Genomic DNA, 26,473 nt, shown 5'->3' with positions numbered 1-26,473 from the left:
GGGCGGTGGGGTCTCTACTCCCCTCCGACAGAAACAAATGGACTGAATTTGTGGTCTAACCAGTGACAGTTCAATGAGGAGCACCAATCAAACCCCCCCTCACATACATACACATACAGCGCTGCCTCTGTCCAGCTCTTTTTACCAAATGGCTTTTCTTTCTCTTTGCCCCAAAAAGTCGTGTCGCCGTCAGTTTGACAGCCCACCTACCCCCCCACTACCCCCCCCAACCACCTCCCACCTCCTCATCCTGGCAGGACCGCGTGTCACAGCTGCACCGAGAGGGGATGATGGGATTTCACTGTTTGAAATGAGGTCACATTCAATAAGGAATAAGCCGTCGGTACAACAACAACAGCCCCACGCCGTCTGGAAGCAGAGAGAGCAACTTACTGCTTTCCCCCCCCGCCGCTCACATGCCGTTCTTTTACACTTTGTCTTTTTTTATTCTTCTCCAGTGGAGGGGTGGTGGGAGGGAGTGTCAACGCAGATCCTGACCACAAGTGGTGTGCTCCTAATTTCACCGAGACTATGAGCTAATTAATCATATACACCTTTAGCATTAATGAGAAGAGAGGAGAACATCCTCGCGGCGCTGAGAGCACCGTGGAAGAATGTGTTTAATGATGTGTGACATGTACACAGAGGAAAAGAAAAGAAAGAAAGAGGAGGAAAGAAAGAAAGAAAGAAAGAAAGAAAGAAAGAAAGAAAGAAAGAAAGAAAGAAAGAAAGAAAGAAAGAAAGAAAGAAAGAAAGGAGGAGGTGTGTGCATGATGCCTAGAAAGAAAAAGTGCTCTTATTGAGGCTGGAGAAGCTGATGGCTGCATTTGATTGTGCTAACACTACAGCCAGAGGCACATCAGAGAGGGAGGGAGGGAGGGAGGGAGGGAGAGAGGGAGGAGAAGAAGCTGAGCTGATCTGGACCCGTCATCGTGGGCCACTTCCAGCCATCTGAAGTTTTTATTCTGTGTTAAAAAGTCCTGGACTGTTAAAAAAATGGAGAAGAAAAGGCAAAACACTGAGCAAACTGCAGATGAATAGAAACAATCGCTTTCCACAGAGAGAAAGAAAGAGGAAGAGGATGGGAAAAGAAAATCGATGCATCCTCGCTTTTCCCACTTTAGCTCCACTAACACCGGCTGCTGCTGGATTTCCCACAGTGTCGCTTCATAGTGTCTCTTCATTAGGAGGTAAATGCAAACATCTATCAACTGTGACACACACACACAGACACACACACACACACACAGCAGCTTCAGCTTGTAATGCACAAACACTCCTCTCCTACAGACCCTGAAGGCATCACAATCACATTGTTAGCGGTTTCAGCTACAAATCTTATCACACACTCAGCCTCCTATCACCACACTTCTTCTGATTTAAAGCCACATTATTATCATTACAAATAACTCTTTATGATCTAATCTTTCTTAATTGCAAAAAAAAACTAACTCCCAAACTTCTGAGTCACTCTTTTCCCCTCATTATCTCATTTTCCAGCCTCCGTCCGTTTGTTCTGCCTGCACACCTTCGCTTCACAGTGAAACTATTGTCATAAGTCTTTATCCGCCGTGACAACCACTAAAGCTGCTGCTGATTTCCCTTTTCTCTGAGCCAGAGCTGCTCTTTTCACCGCACGTCACTCCTCCAAGTCCACACACACACACACACACACACACACACACACACACACACACACGCCGGTGCCAAACGTTATATAAGCTGCTGTTTTACAGATGTAAAGGGGGAAGCGGTAAATATTCCTTATACTGTATGTAGCCTACGACGTATTGGCTCCTCCAGCTGTATGCTAATGGAGCCAGTCGCCAAAGTGATGAACGGTCAAGCGCCCGGCGTCCGGCGGCCCATTAAAAAGTCTGGAGATATTTATTTACACCCTGCACACTGCTGCTGCTTCTTTATATTTCGATGACAGGAAAAGTGCAACTAGTGCAAAAACGCAGAGTCAGGGATTCAGCAGAGTGAGATAAGGATGATTGGTTTAGCTCCCTCCAACCCCAAACCCACCCACCTGCAATTAAACTTCAAAACAAAACCTAAAAAAAGGAAGTTGCACATCTTCATCATCCTTCACCTCAGATGTCCACAGCTTCAACACAGCCAGAATTTAAAAAAAAAGAAATTATAGAATCACACCCAAACCCCTTCAGGTCCATAAAGACATGCAATCAAGCTCTGGGTTTTTTGAGAAGAGGACAGTGGCATTTTTCACTGTGTGGCGCATCAGAGTGGTGCTTAAGGCTGAATTTGGAGACAATAACAGGGCTGCTGCTGTCACCGTCTCCCTGAATCCTTCTGAAATACGACTCTGCTCCCGGCCAGCACTCCTTCTCTCTCCCTCTCCCTCTCGTTCTAGAGAAGCCATCGTCTGTGGCTTCACATCATAACTCATGTTTAAAAAGAAGCTGCACATGCACATGCAGTCTCTGAGTGTTTATTACAGAGGTCACACAGCCTCCAATCAGATCACAGAAGCGTAACGAAATCAATGCCGATCAATAACACCACGTCCACGTTTAACTCAAGTCGTCTCTGTGTTTTTAAGCAATTTAAATGTCACATTAATGTTTCGGGGGCTTTTTCATTTCTAATTCTTATCTAATCCCCCTGGCTGGGTGTTCTTCTGGCTGTGTCCAGGTGGGGGCAGGAGAGAGCTCAGTGTGCACAAAAAGCCAAACATCTGCCTCCATCTGAACCTGACCCACAATCCAGTTCACCGTGTCTCTGATTATCACAGATACGACGATGCCGCTCCAACACCACCCCGACTTTAATGAGCGGGTCCATTATTGCTACGTGAGCAGCTCAAATCAACCACACATGTACTCTACTCCTCCTCTCCTTCTTCTTCCTCCTCTTCTTCTTCTACGTACACTTTCACACACATAGTTGGTACTTGAGGTCTCGTGGTGATGTCAGCCTGAGTCGACCCCCCGCTGCTCGGTTTAACACCACTAGCTGTTCGCCTTCTCTTGGCTCCGAGCAGCAACAGGATGAAATAAACAAGAGCAGAAAAAACAAAATAATGCTCATTATTATTCCCCCGTCCGGCAGAGAGAACGGCCGGTAACGACTCTGTTTACCTTCTTCTTTATGCTGCAGACAGAAGAAACGGAGGAGAAGGAGGAGGAGGAGGAGGAGGAGGAGAGAGGAGGAGCAGGAGGAGAGAGGAGGAGGAGGAGAGAATGAGAGGAGGAGGAGGAAGAGAGAGAGAAAATGAGAAGGAGGAAGAAGAGGAGGAGGAGGAAGAGGAAGAGGAAGAAGAGGAGGAAGAAGAGGAGGAGGAGAAGGGGAGGAAGAGGAGGAGGAGGAGGAGGAGGAGGAGAGAAAGAGAGGAGGAGGAAGAAGAGGAGGAAGAGGAGGAGGAGGAGGAGGAGGAGAGAAAGAGAGGAGGAGGAAGAAGAGGAGGAAGAAGTAGAGGAGGAGGAGGAAGAAGAGGAGGAGGAGGAAGAGGAGGAGGAGAAGGAAGAGGAGGAGGGGTAGAGAGAGAGAGAGTGGTGGAGGAAGAGAAGGAGGAGAGAGAGGACGGAGAAGGAGAGAGAAGGAGGAGAGAAAGAGAGGAGGAGGAGGAAGAGAGAGAGAAAGAGAGGAGGAGGAGCAGGAGGAAGAGGAGAGAAGAGGAGGAGGAGGAGGAGGAAGAGGAGAAGGAAGTAGAGGAGGAGAAGGAGGAGGAAGAAGAAGAGGAGGAGGAGGAGGAGGAGGAAGAAGAAGAGGAGGAGGAAGAGGAGGAGGAGGAAGAAGAGGAGGAGGAGGGGTAGAGAGAGAGAGAGTGGTGGAGGAAGAGAAGGAGGAGGAAGAGAGAGAGAAAGAGATAAAGAGAGGAGAGAGGAAGAGGAGGATGAAGAGAAGGGGAGGAGGAGGAGGAGAGAAAGAGAGGAGGAAGAGGAAGAGAGAGAGAAAGAGAGGAGGAGGAGGAGGAGGAGGAGGAGGAGGAGGAGGAGGAGGAGGAGGAGGAGGAGGAGGAGGAGGAGGAGGAGGAGGAGGAGGAAGAAGAAGAGGAGGAGGAAGAGGAGGAGGAGGAGGAAGAGGAGGAGGAGGGGTAGAGAGAGAGAGAGTGGTGGAGGAAGAGAAGGAGGAGGAAGAGAGAGAGAAAGAGATAAAGAGAGGAGAGAGGAAGAGGAGGATGAAGAGAAGGGGAGGAGGAGGAGGAGAGAAAGAGAGGAGGAAGAGGAAGAGAGAGAGAAAGAGAGGAGGAGGAAGAGGAGGAAGAGGAGGAGGAGGAGGAGGAGGAGGAGGAGGAAGAGGAGGACAGGACTCTGGGAGGTCCCGGCTCTGGCTGCACGTTAAAGAGAACTACTTTTCCCAGCGTATTTACACAGTCACTCATGAGCTCTGAGCTCTGAGCTCTGAGCTCTGAGCCAGGTCCTGGTCCTGGTTCCCGGTGCCAGCCCACACCAGAATACACACACACACACACACACACACACACACACACACACACACACACACACACAGAGACACACACACACACATACACACACACACACACACACACACACACACACACACACACACACACAGCCCCAGAGCCCCAGAGCCTGGGCCTTTCTCCAACCTGACCACTAAAACCAAACAACACACTGCAGAGGTCAGCTGCCTGCTCAGGGGCCATAAATCACCACACACACAGACACACACACATATAAAACAGATACCCATGGTATATTTTAAAAACACACACACACACACACACACACTCCAGTAGAGAAAAATACACTCCGGTAAATCTAAATCTAGACAATTAAACCGTTTAGATTTTTCTACTTATTTCAAGTGAAAATGAGTTTGAAACAAGTGAAAATTATCACAAAGGAAGTACATTTTTAGTTGACGAGTCTTATTTTAAGTGGAAAGAGATCAGTTTTGACTAGAAATTAGACATTTTGACAAGAAATAAGACAAATCTGGGAAAGATTTTGAGTTTTTGCAGTGTATAAAACAGACACCCATGGTAGCTATATTTTAAACAGACACACACAGTCCAGTAGAGAAAAATACACTCCGGTGAATCTAAATCTAGACAATTAAACCGTTAGCAGACATCAGGCACATGCCCTCTCTCTCCGCTCCAGACTGTCGTGCGATCCCGACGCTCAGAGCCGCTGCCAAGAGCAACAGGCCCGTCTGCCACCCCACTTATCCCCTACACGGCACCTTAACCATTCCCTCACCTCCCCCTCTCCCTCCCTCCCTTCCTCCCCCTGTTTCAAAATCTAATCCCACTCCTCTATACAGGGCGGCCATATTTTTTCCACCATTTCCCGTTCTTTTCTGCAAGAAGTAGAAGAGTGGAAACCGGAGACGAACAGCACGAACAGACGTAGATCCTCCTCCGAAGAGTGTTTGGTTTGGCCGTTTTTACGTATATGTATAAAAAAAAAGTGCTGAGGGCACACTTCAGAGCTTGCTGACACAGTGAAGGAATAACAGGAGGAATAAGGGGGCGAAAGACAAACATCTGACATGAGTTAGGGGAAATTCTCTTAATTATCCAGGGTGGAAACTCCATCTTCCCTCAGGCTACTGAAGTTGGGCCTGCGATGTATAGCAGCAGTGTGTTTTGACAGTGGAGCGTGACCTCTGGCTTTAGACAAGATAATGCAGTGAATGAAACACAACGACGGGGGGAAATGTGTGTTTTTTTATTGTGTGTTTTGGATCTGGACGTGTGTCGTGTCTGGTTTTATCCACCACACGCTCCTCCAGAGATTTAACACTCTGTCATCCCCTCGCTGCTTTGGTGTGGCCACGTTCTCGTAAATTCTCCCCTCGAATCCGTCACCATCCATTTTTTTTTTAAACCGATGACTCACGCTTCAAAGACGCAAAATGTGTCGTGTTACATCTGGATCACAGTGGTGGATCTTCTGGATCCAGCTAGGGGACAGACAGCAGAGCGCGTCTCCAAATTAATAACGAATGTGTCGACTCCTGCTGTGAAATCATCATACGAGATGTCTTTAAAGGGGACGTATGATGAAAATTTCACTTTTTGAAGGCTCTTTAACATGTATTTATGTGTTTGTCTTGCCTCCCTTACCCCAAAAATGTGAGAATTGGCAAAAAAAAATCTGTAATGTGCAGGCTCCCTAGGTTGAAATCCATGTAGTTTTACGAGCTGTTCCACCAGTTGTCTTCCAATGATTTAAAGAGGCAGTTCAACATTTTGGCAAACTGGCCCATTGCCATAATCCCTTTAGTTTTAGGAGTATTTTCGTTGCCTTTAATTGTTGGTGCAAGCTATTTTTAGAACAGCGGAGCAGAGTGGCGAGCTGCTCAGAGCTACGCTACGGAGGCTAATGGGATTCCTTTGTTTCCCTCATCAAACTCATCAAATACACAATCCAACAACTCCAAAACGCTCTGGTGGACAAGTTGTGACCTGCACATTCACCACGCTATGAGATAATAACACAACGTTACCAGACAGAGTTGTTTTAGAGGTAAATTCATGCAAAACCACTGATGCCCGATCCCGTCGGGGGCAGTTTTTCGGCAAGCAGTCTCTGTATTTACCTCTAAAACAACTCTGTCTCGTAACGTTCTGTTATTATCTCATAGCGTGGTGAATGTGCAGGTCACAACTTGTCCATCAGAGCATTTTGGAGTTGTTGGATTGTGTATTTGATGAGTTTGATGAGGGAAACCAAGAAATCCCATGAGCCTCCGTAGCGTAGCTCTGAGCAGCTCGCGGCTCTGCTCCACCGTTCTAAAAATAGCTTGCACCGACAATTAAAGGTAACAAACCTACTGCTATGACTATAGGGATTATGGCAATGGGCCAATTTGCCAAAATGTTGAACTATCACTTGAACTAGTTTTTGAATTTGCATAATACCACCCCTCCCTGGGACTGGTAGAAGGGGCGGGGCAAGCAGTGGTTAATTTGCATATAAAGGGACAGGCACTGAAACCAGCCGTTCTGAACAAGGCTGTTTTGAGAGGATGAAAAGAGCTGTGATGTTTGATCCTTGGGGTATTTTTACCACAGCATGTTACAGACACCTGGGAACTATTTTAATTTATGGAAAAGAAAGGGGCATAATATGTCTCCTTTAAGTAGAAGACAGAGATGGAGGGACTTCCAAAACCTCAGGAAACCTCATCTGAGTCGTTATCTCACCCCAGTCTGGGTGGTCTCGGGACCAGGACTAATTAGTGGTCAGTGGTCAGGCGTCTGAACGTGAACTCCTCTGGTCTCGCTGCTGCATCTTCGCTGCATTTGCATGTTTACTCGGAGCTGTCGGCTTCGGAGACGCAAACAGCAACCATGATGTATTTTATTGCGGAAAGACGCCGTCTAAATACCTCTTTGTATTCGTGCACCAGACCAGGACCAGCCATCGTTGCCCAATGAGGAGGAGGAGGAGGAGGGGGAATCGAACTTTTCCAAATATGTGCTAATGGGTTTCCTCTCATTGCATTCAACAGCTGTGTTAAGGCCTGTTGTCGCTGCTGCTGCTGCTGCTGCTCTCTGACACCCAGACATGAGAATCAAAGAGTCAGGTACATTAGTCACAAGCTTTACTACAGCTAATAAGAAATAATAGAACAGGAGCCCAGTCGAGGCTCGGGAGCGTCAGCCAAACCCGATTTTTTACTACTAACCCAGAGAGGAAGCCAAAAACACAAGCTTAAGAAGTCAGATTCTGAATTTGGAAAAAAAAAAAAACATAAAAATCTGCTCCCGGTACAGGACGTACAGTACAGGACGGACTGTACGGCGCGGAGCGGAGCTGTCAATCAGGACACAACCTCCATCTTTACCTTAGATGACTGTGAGCCGGCGGAGGAGGAGAGGAGGAGGAAGGAGGAGGAAGGAGAAGTCCTGAGGTGAAGATGAGGAAACAGGATGTGTAAAACTCATCAGTATTATTAGAGCGTCTTAACGAGCATCAAGCTCATGCGCTGCGTGTTTTTACTACTTTTTCCTGGCTCTGTCTGCACCGTGGGAGCCCCTCCGCTCCCCTCCATCCCAGCCCCATTAAACGGCCTCCCATCCCCCTCGCTCCTTCTCTCATCCTCCTCCTCCACTCGTTCCTTTACTTCACAGTATCTCACCTCCACCTCTTCTCCTTCCTCTTCTTCCTCTCTTACCTTTCCTCCACCTACTCGCCCACACACATGCATGTCTCACCCCTCCTCCTCCCCTCCTCTCTCGCTCAGGAGGCGTGGGACAGCCTATCAGCAGCTACCAAGGAAACCTCTAGATGATGTCATGTGGTGTGGCCGGCCGCTCCAACAATGACATCAGTGCAGAGAGAGAGAAGGAGAGAGAGGAGAGAGCTCCTCATTCTTTCCAGAGAATGACCCAAAAGTTTTGGCTCCTCCTCCTCCTCCTCCTCCTCCTCCTCCTCCTCCTCCTCCTCCTCCTCCTCCTCCTCCTCCTCCTCCTCCTCCTCCTCCCCATAGCATCTTGTTTTCTCCACACACCACCACCTGTGATAAAGTCTACAGTATATACAATCGGCCACACACAAACACACAATGGAGGCCCCAGACAAGAAGTGCTGTGTTTTCACCTTGGCTGCAATCTACGTCCCCAGTGAATTCCCCCCTCTGAATGAGCCCCCCTCCCCACCCTCCACCACTCCCTGCTCCTGTTTGCCATTTATTTCACTGAGCGCTACTTTAAAAATAAAAAAAAGGGGAGGGGATGGGCACTGAATTATCTCTGGGTTTGTCTTGGCACACTCGCAGGGGTGAAACAACAGTGAGCAGGGAAATCAGAAGGGGAACACACACACACACACACACACACACTCACACTCTGCAGATGGACTGTGTCAAACACAAAACACTGATTAAAACACACACATGCCCCCGAACATCCAGATGACACATGCACAAAGTCATTAGCTCGACTTTTCCTCTCAGATAACGACTCCTAATGGATCCTCGACTGTTACAAGTGCTTTAACACTCGTTGTAGGCTACGGGGGAAAAAAAGAAAGAAAAAGTAATTACTATTTCATTTGCAGCGATTACCAGGTAAAATACCAGTCTGCTTACATCACCACCCACTCTGTCTACATTCATAATCTGCACTGGCACAGGCCACAGACGCCTCTTATGCAAGCTGCAAAGAAAAAAAAACACAACATTATGGTGCTTATAGACTGTAGATGCTTCTCTGTGGCCACAAAACCCATGTCAGAAACCAAACCACAAACCACCTCAGCTCACTGGAAGTGCCACTTAGCTGCTGCTGCCGCTGGATGTAAAGAGGCAGAATGAAAACACACTTTTACATTTAGGCTACAGCGCTGCAATTCAAAGACTCAAAATGCCTTAAAGATGATCCTTGTGATGTGTGTAAGTGTGTTAAACTCTCACTGTCTCATTTAGAGGCAGAGTCTGGAGTTTTGTGCCCAAAAATAAACATTAGACTTATACAAAATATGCTTTGTTTTGTTATGCACGTGAATGTTTCTGGGTGGAGAGCGAGAGAGTCTGTGTTTTCTCTCCAGCCAATGACGGAGCTCAGGTGAAGCTACATGCAGCAGAGTAGGACGGCTCAGGGCTGCTGCTAGCCGCATTAGCTGTCCCGGATGCTAACGAGTGCTAGCACGTCTCTCTCTCTCTCTCAGCAGCAGCAGTCAGGACCGCAAAGAAAAAGAAACAGTCCGAGTGAAGCGCTGGAGCCGCGGACCGATTCCCAACCGTCACCGACAACTAAAGCCTCGACTGGTAACAAGTATTAGGGCCGTTGTGGGGAGCTAGCTCGATGCTAACTTCGGCTAGCGGTAGCGGTTAGCATCCGCCGCTAACACTGTCTTCCCAGCTCACCACAACGGCGAAACAGCATAACAATGGAGGCTCCCGGTGTTGGTGACGGTCGGCTATCGGCCCACGGCTCCAGCGCTTCACTCAGACTGTATTTTCCTTTCCTTTGCGGTCCTGACAACCGCTGCTGTCAGGGGCAGGAGGCTACACAGCTGAGCCTGAGAGGAGGGGCTGAGTTTCAATGTTTTGTTTACAAACTGCAACGAATAAAACTCCAGACTCTACCTTTAAGTCAGCGCTGTCAAAAAAAAAAGCTTATTATTTCTTCTTTTTTTTTTTAATTCTGTGTTTCTGAAGACTGACTGGACTGAGTTAATTGGCCTGTTGGTGAAATCAAATATGTTTTTTCTATGTCTTTGTGAGTGTCGGTGGTGACTGACTCTGGCAAAAGTCAACACAGGATCAGACTAAACTACAGATGGGAGGAGGGAGGGAGGGAGGCGAGAAGAGAGGAGGGGAGGGGAGACAGAGAGAGAGAGAGAGGAGTGCAGGCTGAGCATAATTTGGAAACTATGTGGCATATTTTCCATTTTCTGCACGCACTGGAGCCTGTCCTGTCTCCCAACTGGCAGACACACAGCGGGAGGGCTTTAAACATCTCTCGCAAAAAAATAGACGTCTGTTCCCACGGTAACCATCGGGCTCGTTGGCCTCGGTGTGAGCGTGCTCCGATAACTAGGTTTTTTTTTTTTTTTACAAAATTAGTGTCCCGGACGGACGGTATCACCTCGGCTCGACTGCCGCCAACGTTATTGTGATGAGTTAATGCTATGGAGCAATTAGCCCCTTGGCAACATCCATGAGGTGTAAAGGGGGTAGCAGGGGTAATAACTTTTAAAACATCTGTACTTACACCTCATTAAAGCCTATTATTACACTAGAAATATGAGCAGAAGCTGTGTAATATAAACCACCGCAGCTCCTGAGCCACATACATACATATAATTACATAACAGTATTGTCTATACAATCATGATCATACAACGATCAAACTGGCCTATTATTGACCGACCTCAGTGATGTCATATTTCTGTCTTTTTGTGCGCTCTCGTCGAGCAGCAGCAGCAGCGAGGTCAAAGGTCAGCTGGCTCAGCATCAGTCACATCAGTCAGCCTCTGTTACTAATTATTATTGAGGGCCTCAGCCTCGCAGACTAATCCCCCTTTAAACAAGCACAACTCCGACGGGACAAAGACAACACTATTCCTTGTGCCTTGTGCCTCTTTCACTCTCTCTCTCTCTCTCTTTCAGTGTGTGTGTTTGTGTTCCGAGTGTGTGTGTGTGTGTGTGTCCCTCACAGGGGTCATGTTTAAGAGCCACAAATACCCCCACACAATAGCTTGTTATAGGCACCATGCAAACTAATTCTGATTCTTCACACTGGGTTAAAAACTAAAAAAAAATAATAAACAAATAAATAAAAGTTGCTGTATTGCTGTATGTTATGATGCACATCAGGTTCCTGCAGGTCTTATACTATAAATCCCCAAAAGGCTTCGTCAGATTACCATTAATCTTTCATCTCCTGCTTGCAAAGCTCTTAAAAAAAGAAAAAAAAAAGAAGAAAGCAGAAAGGAAAAAGGTAAAGCCCTCATATTCTAATGATGAATGGAAAGCTGATACTGTAACCTCTGTAAACAAAAATACTGCAATGGGATCCAGACGCTGACACCACAGACAGATATATATATATATATAATATACAACCACACTTTGACTTGGAGGTTTTTTTGCTTTCTTGCGGCATGTGAAACTTTAAAAACAGCGTCGGCAGATGTAGAAATTGGAGGAGCAAACAATTACACAGGCTCAGATTGGAAACAGAAGTATTTTTTCTACACGACATTCTTTGCGGAAGATGATCTGGCACCTTTAAATTACATTTTTTTGATTTACAGTGGTGTCGAGGAGACGTGATGTGAAGTGACTTGAATGAGTGGGTGGCAGAGGTTTGTGACAGTAAATGTGACGCTCAGCGAGCTAAATCAACACATCTAATGAGGATGTGGCCGCCCCGACACCACTATCTGCATTCTGAGGCCGACCGACATGTGCACCACAGCCACATGCAGCTGTAAAAATCAAGAATCTAATTTGCTTTTGTCTAAAAAATATTTCATAATTTCTCCTGTGTGTTATTTGAGAGGTTAATCCACCAGAAGATATATTTGTGGTTCACTAAATGATCATAAACCATCTCAGTGTCATTTCATCTCTCTCTCTGTCTCTGTCTCTGGAGCTCTGGAGCTCTAGTAACAACAGGTTGGTGGCAGCCAATCAGAAGAGAGGAGAATCTGAGCCTTTCTTTTCATTGGTCGACCTTTTTCTGAGTGATCCAATAAAGAAAAAGAAAAATAGAGCAGATTTCAAAATAAAATTCCAGAAAGACCAAATCCTGCAAGTGTTGGATGGATGTTTGTGTCCAGGTTGTGGGTGGGGCTTTGGGTGACTGCTTTGTTGTGACATCATAAAGTAACAGGAAGTCCTGACGGCTGGTTTTAAGGCTCAGTTTCTGAATACAGGCTGTGAGCATTTCTTTGATACTTTCACAGTATTAATATAGAACCTAGAGCTGCTTTATAATCACACTACACATGGACATCTACCTTTATACTGTATGGAGCTTTAACACAAACATCTACCTTTATACTGTATGGTGCTTTAACACAAACATCTACCTTTATACTGTATGGAGCTTTAACACAAACATCTACCTTTATAGTGTATGGAGCTTTAACACAAACATCTACCTTTATACTGTATGGAGCTTTGATACAAACGTCTACAGTACCTTTATACTGTATGTATGGGATCTTTAAGTCAAAAAGTCATGTCGGCCTGGTGTTTATTGCAGCCTTGAAATAGCTTATAATTGGAGATGCAAAAATGCATCCGCTGTCAAAGCTATAAATCAGTTTTCCCATCCGTCTTCCCACAATCCAGTTTGGAAGAAAGTCAGAGTGAATGTGGCAAAAATGTCTCGACCTGATCCAGTCATTAAATAGAGACCAGACAACACAACAGCCATACGACAAACATATATAGAAAGATAGACAGAAGATTATAGGAGTGCGGTAACTTCCTACCTCAAAGACTTCTTCATCAAGTATTCTAGTTCCAAACACTATAATTCCTTTGGTATCGATGATGGGGCTGGGGCTTCGGAGCAGCTTCTGGGTGGCCTTCTTTTTACAGTCCAGAATGAGGGTGATGGTCTGCTGGTGCACACTGATGGCCACTCGATGCCACCTAAACAAAAAAAAGAAAAAGCAAGAAAAAAGGGGAGGTGAGGAAGTTCATTCACACACTTACCAGGTTACACGCCGCCCACTTAATAACAAAACTCCTAAGAGATCGGGGGGCCAGAGGCCTCCATCCTCATTTTACTGTGACACAACAGGAGGACACTGTAATCTACACTATGTTTAAAGGATTAAATGCACAATATCATGCACAGACTACTGGCACTAACCACTTCTTTCTTTGCACCATAACATGAAAACTGATAATGTATTTTGCACTGTGTACATCCATTTGCACCATACATATTATTCTTTAGATGTTATTTAAAGAGGAACTATGCAAGATTTTTAGCTCAACTATGCTACATTTTTACCTTAATTAAACAGCTTTGGAGTAATAGTGATGGTTAAATAAATGACTTATAACAAGAGACACCACCTAGTGTCTCTTGGCTGAAAACTAATCCTGCAAGATCAACTCAACACAAACGCGCCCCGTAACCCATAATCTCTTGTTTTGTTTTTTTTACAGATTCAGTTTTACAGACTCCACAAATATACACATTGTAACGCGTATATGATATATAACGTTATCCACTTTCGCTCCATGGATTGAAAACAAATGCACATGGCCGAGAGGAGGGTTAGCAACACAGTGGAAAAACGACCGGACTTGCATAGTTCCCCTTTAAAGGCAACATGGATGTAAGAGAAACATAATTTCAATCATAGCGTGTATATATAGCGGTATTGCAGTAATAAAGTTGACTTTGACTTATAAAAAAATAAAAAAATAAAATAGATATGCACTGATAAGGTTAAAAAATGCAGTGTAAAAGCTACACCTGCTCTAGAAGGTGCAGCACAGATCAACTGATCAAACTCTGATCTGAGGGAGAAAAGGAAGCGGTCCACCTACTTTCCATCAGCAAGGTTGACTCCTCTGAAGAGGGGGTAGTCCTCTGGACTGGGTCGACCCGTGTGGTCCTCGTACAGGAACACGGGGGATCGTCCCACTTCCAGGCCGAGCTGCTGGATGCCCTGCTCGTTGTACACAGACAACAGGAAGGACTGGCTGCCCTTCTTGGGCTTCACCGTGGCCAAGATGGAAAAGTCCTCCGGGAACACATCACCTGGCAGGACACGAGAGAGAGAGGACAGGTTTGGATGGAGACGGAAGAACAAGTTTGGAACGGTTACCACTCGTCATCGTAAGAGGAATGAAATACTACTACAGTGTTTGTCCTCGAGATGTTGTAATCGTATTATTATTTTAGGAAGACGGTGTCAAGAAGAGGGAGTAAAAAAGTTATTATAGTCAGTTCTAATGGGAACAATGTTAAAAAAACAAAGATCATTTAGGTTGGCTTTGAGGAAGTGATTTGTGAAGTGCCCAAAAATGTGAGAGGATGGGATGAATCTGAAATGGATAAAGGCCGACGAGAGGAGGAGCAGAAGAAAAAGAAGAAGAAGAAGTGGGAGAATCTCCAGCTCAGCACAGGATGAGAGGAATAATGACAAAAGCATGTGATCCAGAGAGACTCCTCTCCTCTCCTCTCCTCTCCTCCAGCTGATCGCTCCAACAGATGTCAGGACGCTCCAGCAGGACGTAGGAGAAGGAGAAGGAATTATCAATCATATATATGTATGGAAATGGAAATGGGAATGGGAATACCGATCATAATTCGGTATTTTAAAACCACATTAAAAAAAAGAGAAAAGCTTTAGAAACAGACGTTCTCCTCCATTTGCATGGTTCCACTGTGCAGCCTCAACTATTTCCTCCATTTTAACTTTAAGTGTGTGTGTGAGTGTGTGTGTGTTGGGGGGGTGGGGGGCACATCTGCCAGACAGACTCCCTCTTAGTGGGGTGGTGGTGGTGGTGGTCTCAGGACTTTTTCCAGCCATCTGAGGCGACTGCTGCTCGGCTTAAACGCAGAGAGAGAGAGAGAGGTCGGACTGCAACAATTGAGGCGGGCGCTGCTCGTCTGATCTTCTGGGTTTTTTTTGGGGAGGGGGGGATGACAGAAAAACAAAAAACAGAGGCAGTCTGACTGCATTCAAACCGCTCTGGGGATTATGTTTAACATTAGCTTGGATTTCAGTAGCAGCAGCAGCAGCAGCAGCTCCCGACCGGTTCAGTATGTGCACGGCAGAAGTTTCCAGACAACCGGAAAAGAGAGAGAAAGAGTGAGAGAGGGAAGGGGTTTTTGTGGCTGCGGTGGTTTTGTAGCCATCAAACCCCCTTTAACTCTGCTATAGGAGACGGGCTGGAAAATGCGAAATTGGAGCGACCTGTGTTTAAGGTGGCCAATCAGAGGCCGCGGAGGAAGAAGACGCCTCGGAGGGAATGTGGTGTGGAAACCTGAGGTTAGGACGGAGCGTGGCGAGAGGGGGGGGAGATAGTGGAAAAGAAACTTTCTCCTTCTTCTCCTTCTCCTTCTTCTCCTTCTTCTTTACCCAGTCAGCATCTGGGCGTCTGTCTGCCTTCCTGCCCCGGTCTTCCTATCCTGCCCTCTCCTTCTCCATCGTTCCTTCATTAATGCCAGCAGCAGTGCACCGAATCACATCATGCGGAGAGCACATGCCTTGGCAGCGTGCGCTCCCTCAGGAATTCAGCTTGGCATCATATGAGAAAACATTGGCTTTAATTTGACAGATGCATCGTCGGACGGGACGACAGGAGAGAAGCAGGAGAGACAGAACATGAGAGGGGAGACGAGAGAGGAGAGAGACGGATGAGACGGACAACTCTTCAGAAAACCTTTTTTCTCTCTTGTACGGAAGAGAGTTTGATGAGGAAGACAGACACACGGCGGCTTTGGCAGAGCAGAATATGAAAAGAAGTGTAACTGTAGAGGAGAAAAAGAAAAAGAAAAAGAAAGCAGATGATGAGGCAGCATTTGTCACTGTGTGGAGAAACAGTGACTCAGCGCTGCATGGCTCGGGAGGGAGGGAGGGAGGGACAGGCTGTTTGTGTGCAGGTCAAAGGTCAGGTGAGGGCCAAAAGGGAAGAAGAGGAGGAAAAGAAGAAGAAGGGGAGGAAGAAGGAGAAGTGGTGAGTGAGGACGAGTGAGAACGGCTGAAAGTACTGTTTTTGAAATCGGAACCAAAATTAAACCGTGTCCGACTCTTTAAGTGGCGTTTACACAGCGGAGGGTTCTCATTTGTGGATTCATGTTTATGCACAGTCGTCGCCCCCCCCCCCCACCCCCCCGAACTGAGACGCCCTGATGAGAGAGCATCATCCACATCCTGAGGCTGAGGGAGGAGGAGGAGGAGGAGGAGGAGGGAGGTATGAATGAAGGACGGAGGTGAACAGAAAGTGAAAATTGAAGAAGACAGATGAAGAGGAGGAGGGAGGGGAAAGAAGAAACGAGCACCTTTCCTTTTAACTAAGTGGGAGAGGAGGAGAGGAGGGAGGGAGGGGGTGAGGAGGGAGAGAGAGAGAGGGAAGGGAGGGAGGAGGAGGGAGGGAGGGAGGGAGGGAGGGAGGGGGTGAGGAGGGAAGGGTCGTCAAGAAAAGCTCGGGTTTCTCTGGAATGTGTCTCTCAAACTGCTACTTCAGGCCACCAGATGAGAGATAACTCATTCCTCATTTAGTGTGTTTGTGTGTGTGTGTGTGTGTGTGTGTGTGTGTGTGTGTGTGTGTGTGTGTGTGTGTGTGTGTGTGTGTGTGTGTGTGTGTGTGTGTGTGTGTGTGTGTGTGTGTGTGTGTGTGTGTGTGTGTGTGTGTGGACATCATGGTGGGAATGGAAAGGAGCTGCGGTGCCAGAAGTCCTGGGACTTTTTACCCTGGCAGCCAACACCACCAGCTCCAGCTCCAGCACCACCATCCCTATCACTATCAGACTGGGAAAGTCAAGAGACGAGTCCAGACATCTGCACCGATCCGGCCAATCAGACACAGACAGACAGACCTTCATTTTCCTCCAGCTTGTAAAAAAAAAACTATTAAAAGAAGAAGAAAAAGCCTACTTTAAAAATATCACTGGGTTTGATTAGATAAAGCTCGATACGGCCAGCGAGTCAGAGCTGATAGTGAGGAGAGACAGCCACCCACACTGCCCCATAGAGAACACATGAAAGGTATGAAGACGGAGCGAAGGGGGAGAGGTGGGGTTGTCCTCTGCAGCGTCTGTCAGTGTGCATACAGGCAGCTAAATGGGGTAGAAAGTCCTGCGTCCTGTAATTGGTCATTCAGTCATCGCTGTGTCCAACTCCCTCCTCCTCCTCCTCCTCCTCCTCCTCCTCCTGTATTAAGACGAGCAGCATTCCTGCAGGATTGCGCATTTTTCTGCAGAGGAGCGTTTACCTGTACCGATGGACAAAAGGTGGTGTAGAGGAAGATGGATGTGTGGTGGGGGGGGGGGGGGGTGTAGGTGGAACAACCTTAGTGTAAATGGATCTAATGGAGAGGAGAGACCTGGAGTTGAGTTTAAACATGTTTTTTCTGAGTTTTTTTTTGTATGTCACTTTGATTATGTGCAGAGAAAAAGTGCATTTCTTTTGCACAAGGCCCAACTTCCTACTCGTCTGATTCAGTATCAGCATCTATCAGCGTCAAGAACTGATGTTCAGACTTGTTTTGTGCCTTCAAACCTTCTGGGTTCGATATAGAAATGAAGTCCTAGCATTGATGAGAAACAATGATCCTTGACTTTGTGGTTTTATCTCTAAGTTTTGCTCCACACAGCCCTCTCTGCAGGAAAACAAAAGTGTTTCTACTTATTTCTATTCATTTCATTGTCATTTTCCAGGACTTGACTGCAGAGCAGTAAAAATGTTGCCTGCATGGGATCATTGCAAATAATAATAATGTGTTGATCTAAACATGTGGAAAACCAGCTGATTCATCAGTTACCTGGACCTTTAAACTCCTTAAAATCAATCAATCAATCAGGTCCTATTGATATGTAATCACTTCTTCCACTCAGGTCATTAAACCTCCGCAGATAAGAGGATTTATTTTAACTTTATCATAAAAAACTATGACCATAATCACAACCAAATGACTGCTTATTGGATATCGTCATATTGGAACTCATTTAATCGCTAATAAACAATCTTTTATTGATATGCTAAAAGAAAAACAAGGGTGAATTCCTTGGTGTTGTGCATCACTAAAGTCTCTAAAGTAATAAAACCAAAATTGCAGGCTAGTTGAAATGTGTCTTCTATGCATGTGGTGTGTGTGGACTGGATTGTGTATTTTTTTCCTAACTATGTCACTCTGGAGCCATGTTAGCAAACAACAGGAACCTCTGTGCTGCGTTTACTGCCTGTGATCATAGTCTGGACATTTGAAATGTGAAGCCTCTGATTGAATGTCCAGTGGCCATCAAGGTCGATGACACGGGCCAAGTCTCCGCTATTAAGAGCAGCTGCATCCTTCTTCTACTTTAGCAGTTTTATTTTTTATGCTAACACTGGCTAACGTCCATTGTGGCGAAGAAACTTCCTCTGCATCTAAAAAAAAAATCAAACCTCAGAGTGTTGGTTCATCATTAACTCGCCATAAGGAAAGAAGAGGAGAGACTGTTGAGACGAGGTTTACAAGTTAAAGATGGCCGCCCCGTTTCCTCTCTCCTCTCTCATTCACATAATAAAAAATATTTTTAAAAAAAAGGTAAAAGGACTCCTGTGTTTTCACAGTCTCGGTAGTTTCACATGAATCATCCCTTCCACATGTTTGCCTAATGATCGCATGTCTGCACTCGCTCTTTTCCAACACATCATCACCATCATCATCATCACAGACAGTCTGTGGTTTACAGGGTCACGGGCCGGTGTGCGCTCACAGCTACTGTTGTGGCTTTTTATTATTATCATTGTTTCCAATATTACAGACATAACTAAAGGGGGGCTTTGTGTTTTTTTTTTATTATTCTATGTGTGATATTTATTTCTTCTTCCATTAGGAGGCGGGCTGCTGCTCTGCTCTGCTGCTGCTGATCATCTCTGTACCTCCGGGCTCTGGGCCAAAGTCATAACTCAGTAGCAAACTTAGTTAAAGGGAGGAGAGAGAAAGAAAAAAAAGAAAAAGAGAGAAAGAGCTGGATAAAATGATCTCACAAGTTCAGCTGCCTTCTGGAATATATTAGCTGTACATTTTCTTAATGTTGAGGTGAGAGCGGGACCACATCACACGCTCTTATACAAGCGTTTTAAGGCCTTTGAGCCACAAGCAGCTACTTATTCTCTTTGCACCTTTAAGCGCACAGTACATGATGAACTCGCTCAGTCCCAAGTCCATCCGCCCGTCGGTTTGTTTTATGCAGACTTGTTATTTCAGCGGATGATCGGCGGTGGCATGTGTGTGTAATTATAGGACGTGTATCCAAACAGAGGCTGTGCTGTCACACAACTTCAAAGCGAGCTGGATTTGTTTGATGGGGGCACGTATACAGTAGAGCCATGACACGGATCAAAGGTCCACTAAGGCCAGTGCAACGTCTGAGAGGACGACAGTGAATGCATCGGTGTCAGAGGAGGCTTGACTCACATGATATGATGGGAGGAGGGGTTATTATTATTATTTCTCCTCCTTTTTCTGCATCTTAGACCGAATCATTGTTTTCTATTTTGTGCAGAAAACAGAGAAAGAGAAGAGTGAGAAGTATAGTCACAGTCTCGGTGTTCAGAAGACGGAGTTTAGATGAAATAGAAAGAGAAGGAAACACTGTGAAGCAGTAGCAGCATAGAATGAGAAATGATAGAGGGAAAAATGATGGCGCTGGAGGGAAAATAAAGAGAGAAGGAGGGAGAGGAGAGGAGGAGATGAGAGAGAGGAAAAGTAGGAGTTGCAGCGCAGCACAGAGCAGAAACCCAAAGCCACGTCAGCACAATAGAACAAGGCAGAAGTGGAACCCCAGACCTCCCTCCCTCCCTCCCTCCCTCTCTCCCTCCACCTCCTATTTTCACTGCTTTTCCACCCTGCAGCTCCTCCTACTACATCACATATTACAGAATTAACATGCATGTATCTTTTTCGTCTTTGCAGCAGAGGGTTAAATCTGCTGCTGAAAGTCGTCTCGACGTCTCATCTCCGACTTGTTTACAAGAGCAGTGAAACATGTAAACATACAGCTCTGTGTGTGTGTGTGTGTGTTTTAGTGACGGGTAAACAGGCCAGTGTATGTGTGTGTGAACGATGAGACACATGCAGGGGTCAGCCCATAAAAAATCCCATAAACCAAATGGTGGAGTTGACATAAATAATCAAGTTATGGGGGAGCTAATAAAGAAAAAAAAACCTATAGCTGGAGGGAGAGTGAATAAAGGAGGAACAGGCTGAGGTGGGAAAAAAAATGCAAATTGCTTTGCAGCCATGTTTTAAATGTTTTACCCCCAGTTTACTGTGACTGACGTGGAGCACAGGGTCATAAAGCTGAACAGATGGCACGAGACCAGTTGTGAGTTAAGTTTAAAGATCGTTGGAAAAGCTAAAACATCTGTTGCAGGATGGAAAAAATGAAATGAAAATGTGATTTTAAAGGGATAGTTCAACATTTTGGCAAATAATCCCTATAGTTTTAGGAGTAGGTTTGTTACCTTTAATTGTCGGTGCAAGCTATTTTTAGAATGGCGGAGCAGAGCCGTGAGCTGCTCAGAGCTACGCTACGGAGGCTCATGGGATTTCTTGGTTTCCCTCATCAAACTCATCAAATACACAATCCGACAACTCCAAAACGCTCTGGTGGACAAGTTGTGACCTGCACATTCACCACGCTATGAGATAATAACAGAATGTTACCAGACAGAGTTGTTTTAGAGGTAAATGCAGAGACTGCTTGATGAAAAACTGTCCCTGAAGGCAACGCGCATCAGCAGTTTTGCATGAATTTGCCTCTAAATCGACTCCGTCTCGTAACGTTTTGTTATTATCTCATAGTGTGGTGAATGTGCAGGTCACAACTTGTCCACCAGAGCGTTTTGGAGTTGTTGGATTGTGTATTTGATGAGTTTGATGAGGGAAACCAAGAAATCCCATTAGCCTCTGTAGCGTAGCCCTGAGCAGCTCACGGCTCTGCTCCGCCATTCTAAAAATAGCTTGCACCGACAATTAAAGGTAACGAACCTACTGCTAAAACTATAGGGATTATGGCAATGGGCATTTGCCAAAATGTTAAACTATCCCTTTAATGGATTTTAATGAAGTGTTTAAGTGTTTGTTTGTTTTTTTTCAAACAGATAGTGTAGTGTACTCACCTGGATACAGCTGTTTGGTGGGGGCGCTGAGCTGGGCGTCTTTGGATACTCTGTAAGCCACATCGGGTCCTTGTGTTGACCTCCGATGTGAGCAGAAACCCGTCGTTTTTGTAACACCATCAGGTAAACTGTGAAAATCTAAAATCTTCAAGAGGTCTGCTGGTTCCGCTGCAGAGAGAAAGAGAAAACAAAAGAAGAAAAAAAAGGAGGTTAGATTTATAAATATTGTTTATACAGAGCATATATAGATACAGCAGCAGTCCAGCATCGTCTGCATATTAAAGAAGCCCTCATTATGGCCGATTCCCTGTATTTTCAGTCTTGTGCTGACTCAGACGCACTCGTTACTCAGCAGGAAACTTTACAGTCGCGGCTCGGGGAAGATTGTTTCTGTCATCCCCTCAACACTAAACACTAAACAGAGATGTGCCCATTTATAGATCAGCCCATGATCATGGGTTGCAGCTGCAGCAGGAACCCATCCTTCCCCTCCATCCCCGACGCTAACTCCACCGCTGCCCTTCCCCTTTCGGCCACAACCGTGCAATTAGCACACTTTCAGGCAGCTCGCCCCGGCTGTAATCAGGCCACCACAGGAGTACACTGGGTCAGGACAATGTGACACGGGGTTTGACCCTGGACCGCACAACCTCTCGCATGCCAAAACCACCCAGGACAAACAGCTGTTCCTGCAGCCAGATGCACACACACACACACAAGCTGCACAATGAGACACATTAGCATCCAAAAAAAAAGGAAAAAAAAGAGAAAGGACACCGGGTCGCGTCTATAGGGACGGTTTGGAGTTTTTTTTTTAAGAGCAGGACAAACAGTGAAGTGAGCAAACAAACCAAACAGAAGGATTTTATGGCACAGTTTCAGAAATAAAACAAAGACAATCGCAAACATGCTGCTGGACGCACACACATACACCTACAGGTACAGAAGCCCTAGTGTCAGTAAAGGCTGTAAAGACCACACACAACGCTCAGAGAAAACTTTCAATAGCCCCTCATCCATCCATCCATCCATCCATCTATCCATCTCTCTGAGAGTGAAAAGGCTGCTGGGAAAGGAAGGAAACACAACTGGGCAGAGCAAAAAAAAAAAAAAAAAAAAGTGTTTGTACATTCTGCTTCGCCCGGCGACGACCTCCAGCTGGATGTGATTACACATGAGTCACGTGCAGCGTGGATCAATTAAAAAAAAAAAGAAAGGAATCTACATTCTCAAACAGAGGTTTCCTTTTAAGAAGACTTTGGCTGCACGTGTTGCTCCACAGCTGCACAGATGGATTGTGGGAAAAGATTTTTTTTTTCTCCTGATTACATGTTGCATATGTTCTAAAAAAAAAAAAAAGAAAAGACAAAGACTCGACTCATGAAAGTTTGTTTAAACAAAACATGAATTACTTATCTCTAATGAATGGAAACATCTGCCTGACGACAACTGCAGCACATCAGGAGTGATGTCATTACTCATGAAGACATAAACACACTTTATATCAGTTTATAGGATGTCTAGACCATTTCAAGGGGAGAATATGGGATGAGAGGATGATGAATGTGGAAGTTCTCATCTCATATCTATCTATCTATCTATCTATCTATCTATCTATCTATCTATCTATCTATCTATCTATCTATCTATCTATCTATCTATCTATCTATCATCCTCTCCTTAACTCTGTCAGTGCGTTTCCACCAAATGTGAGTCTGCAGAATGTGAAATGGCTTCAGGGGACAAATGAAGAGAGAGTAAAAACACTGATCACCCCGGCCCTCTGAGCAGCTTTAACAAGACGGCTCCGTCTGTCGTCGACTCGCAATGAAGAAGAGACAGACAGGGGAGTCGGCCGTCCACCAGCGCGCCAGAGAGAGAGGACGTCCATCATCGTCCCCCCCGACATGAAGACAGAGCTTCGTTTAATGAGCTCGTCCCCCCTGAGAGAGAGAGAGAGTCGAGTCGTACGTCAAACTGTCAGATGTTAAATCTGCTAAATGTGATTCATCATCACAACGGCAGATCAGTCGCTTATTATTGGTCGACAAGCGAGGGTCACGGGCCTGATAGATACTAGGTGACATAATGATATGATAATTAGCATATTTGTGATGTCACAGTGTTGCATTTGCAGTCTGTCTCTCCTCCCGCTCTTCTCTTATCACTCACATTTACAGTGTTTCAATGCATCTGAATTCATCATTTACATGTTTTTATGCACTGCCCATTGGTCGTCCAAGCTGCTGCTACAGAAACCATGTTTTAATTTAACCAATCATGACATCATCCGACAAATTCTAAGATGTAACTTAATAAAAAAAAATGGCAGAGCTTCATTTACCTGTAAAAAACCTATTGCTGCTGCTATTGCTGTCATTTCTTGTGTAGTTTTATGTGGGGAGCCAAAGATAAATGTCCAGTCCGGTGGACAATAAAGTTAAACTAAACTATGGTTGTATGTCATGTTTGTCAGCATAGAAAAGGCGTGTCCAACCGGTGTGTCCTTCACTGTCCTCATCAGAAAGTTTGTCCATAAAGTCGCTACATTTCGTCGTCTTTGGTAGCTTAGCAACTGAGGCATTCAAGGCTCCAACAAACGTCTGAAAAGTTTGGTAAATGTTTATTATTCACACTCTGCAGCTCGGTGCACGAAAGGCACACACAAGAAAAACCAGATGAAATTACATTTTTGCAGAGAACTGAAATGTTTTTTGTTCACTCAATAAACCTTCAGTATAAAGTGAAGTTAACTGCCAATATTAAACCTCTATTGACTGTGTGAATGTAGGAATCCAGGCCCCTGAACGCCTCAGCTGTTCCTGTCAAACTGATGCTGGGATTCATCTGTAGCGATACTAATAAAACAACACTCTGCATTTTATATACACACACACACACATACTCTTCATTGACCAACTGCATCTGTATTTGCATCTGAATTTCCTTAATAAGCAAAAGCGTTGGTCTGGATCTGCTCTCGGTTCACAGTCAGACACTAATACAACTACACTTAATGACACATAAATTGGCACAGACACAGTTTTTTAAGTTTTTAATTTAATTCTGACTTTTTTTAACAAGGTCTGTGGTTCACCGACGGCTCAAATCTCACCGTTTTTTGTTTTTTTTTCTTTTTTGGCGCTCTTTCTCTCAGACAACCACAAATGTTCCCTGTAAAATAAAAAAATCCACCAAACAAACAGTCGACTCTGACACCGACTGTTGTTCGCTGTGACCTGCCAACATCCTGCAGCACTTTATCCCAGCAGCTATAGATCAATTGATCACTGACAGCTGCTCAGGAGAGAGTCCATACAAGGACAGGAATGGGCACAAACCTTCCCTTTAATACACACACACACACACAAACACACACACACACTACGAGTGTATAAGTGATGGAGCTTTACATGAGGTCAGATTAAAGCAGAGCTGCAGTATTAAAAGTCCGTCTGTGATTCTCAGACGGTTGTAACCAATCGGCCGTTACATCCCATTTTCCATCCTTCCTCTTAACTCATCCTTGTGCAGCCTCTTCCTGCCACACACACACAGTCACTCCACCGCCTTATATGGACGCGTCCTGCAGCCAGACACACTGGGCTGAGGACAGGTACACACACTCACATCTTCAAACCTGACCTTATACAATTAAGATTAAAAAAAAAAACATAGCAACCATCAGTCATAGTCATATAGCTGCTAGAATATCAACTTTGTCTTCACACCACGATGTCCAAACACATCCAAATGAAAATATATTTGACTAGTTTAAAGTACAACTCTCAATCTAGTCAAATATTTAATCTCAAATGATCTTCTTATTTATTAAAAATCTACATTAAAGGGAGATTTCGCAAGTGTACAAATAAACTGCTTTATGCAATGTAACTTTATTACACATGAACCAAAAACAGTGAGAATGAAAATTGGTCAGGAACCTTTAAAGGCCTGAGACCAAAAATCTGCCCAAGTAATAACATGAGAATAAGAATCAGACTCAAACCACAGGTCAGGTCAAAGGTCAGTATAATATATAATGTCAATAGTGCTTTATACATATCGATGCATTAAGATGAATTTGCATTTACGCCTTGTTATCCTGCCTGACGACAACGACACAAACACTGATGAAAGAGTTGGAGAACTTCCACTCGTGATGCATCATCCTAACAACATGGATGTGATGACATCACAGTAATGAGCCATCTCAGGGGAACAAGAGGAGAAGAGGACGAAGAAGAAGAAGAGGAAGAAGGAAGTGGGGGAAGTCTGCGAGGATCATCCAATCGATGCTAACCGTGTCACGACCCCTGTTGGCGAGTGTTGCTTTTGCTAATCCACACTGACACCGACTAATCCCGTGGAGCTCAGCAGCTTTTTTTTTTTTTTTAGGGAGGGGAAGGAAACAATTGTCACCCGGACCCCTCCTCCCCTCTCCCCTCCCCTCCTCCTCCTCCATCCATCTATCCCTCTCTCTTCCACCACTTCCTCATTTCCGTTTTCAGTGTTATCATTACTCCATTTTCTTTTCCATTCAAGGATCTCCTCTGCTCACCTGGAGGCGAGCCAGGTGGAGGGGGCCAATTAGCCGCTCGCAGGAAGAGGTGGGAAGAGGAACGGATCGCAACAACTACAAAACAATACATGGAACTAAAATAGAAAAAGAAAATCTCCAATACAGAACTGACAAAGACCTACAGTAAAACACAAACCCTATCACCCTCTCTCTCTCTCCCTCCCTTCCTTCCTCTTCTACATTTTCTCACACACCTTCATTCATTCATGTTTCTCCTCCGTCACCGGCGGGTGAACCCTGCAGCGGGAGTCCGTCCTGACCACATCCTCAGCCACAGGTATGGCTCTACGTCCCACCTTGTTACGCTGAGATGTTTACCCACTTAACACGGCGGTCCCCCCCCCCCCCCGCCCCCCCCAGAGACCAACACCTCTGGCACCAGATGCTAAAAATACTTGACCACACATACACACACAGACTGTTTACATGACTCGGTCTTGTGTACATTTCCCTCTTTAAACTACTTTCATGCAGCAGAACACGACACAGCAGCCGCCGACACGCTCACCTTAGAAGCTCAAATAAAACATCCTGGGGTTTCATACATATATTATTACCTGCATCAACACAACGTAGCACTCTTCCACAGGTAAAATGCTTTTTACAAGCACGAGCAAAGACATAACTTGTT

The 26,473-nt window shown here is 45.4% G+C and overlaps 1 protein-coding gene across 1 annotated transcript in view; it reads right to left on the bottom strand.

Annotated features, from left to right (window-relative positions):
• Positions 1 to 26,473, bottom strand: part of LOC310995065 (uncharacterized protein) — a gene marked incomplete at its 3' end in the record, with an annotated part of 43,945 nt that overhangs the window by 6,945 nt on the left and 10,527 nt on the right. Inside the window, exons 2-4 of the mRNA XM_083983994.1 lie at positions 21,261 to 21,428; positions 13,969 to 14,182; positions 12,894 to 13,056 (exon numbers count right to left, since the gene is read on the bottom strand). Coding sequence (XP_083840120.1) covers positions 12,894 to 13,056; positions 13,969 to 14,182; positions 21,261 to 21,428 — 545 coding nt within the window. The remainder of the gene's footprint in view (positions 1 to 12,893; positions 13,057 to 13,968; positions 14,183 to 21,260; positions 21,429 to 26,473) is intronic.

Source organism: Trachurus trachurus (assembly GCF_905171665.1).
Source record: "Trachurus trachurus genome assembly, chromosome: 12".
Taxonomy (NCBI): Eukaryota; Metazoa; Chordata; class Actinopteri; order Carangiformes; family Carangidae; genus Trachurus; species Trachurus trachurus.
Note: the sequence above shows the minus strand (reverse complement) of the source record. Positions and strands in the feature narration are given on the sequence as shown.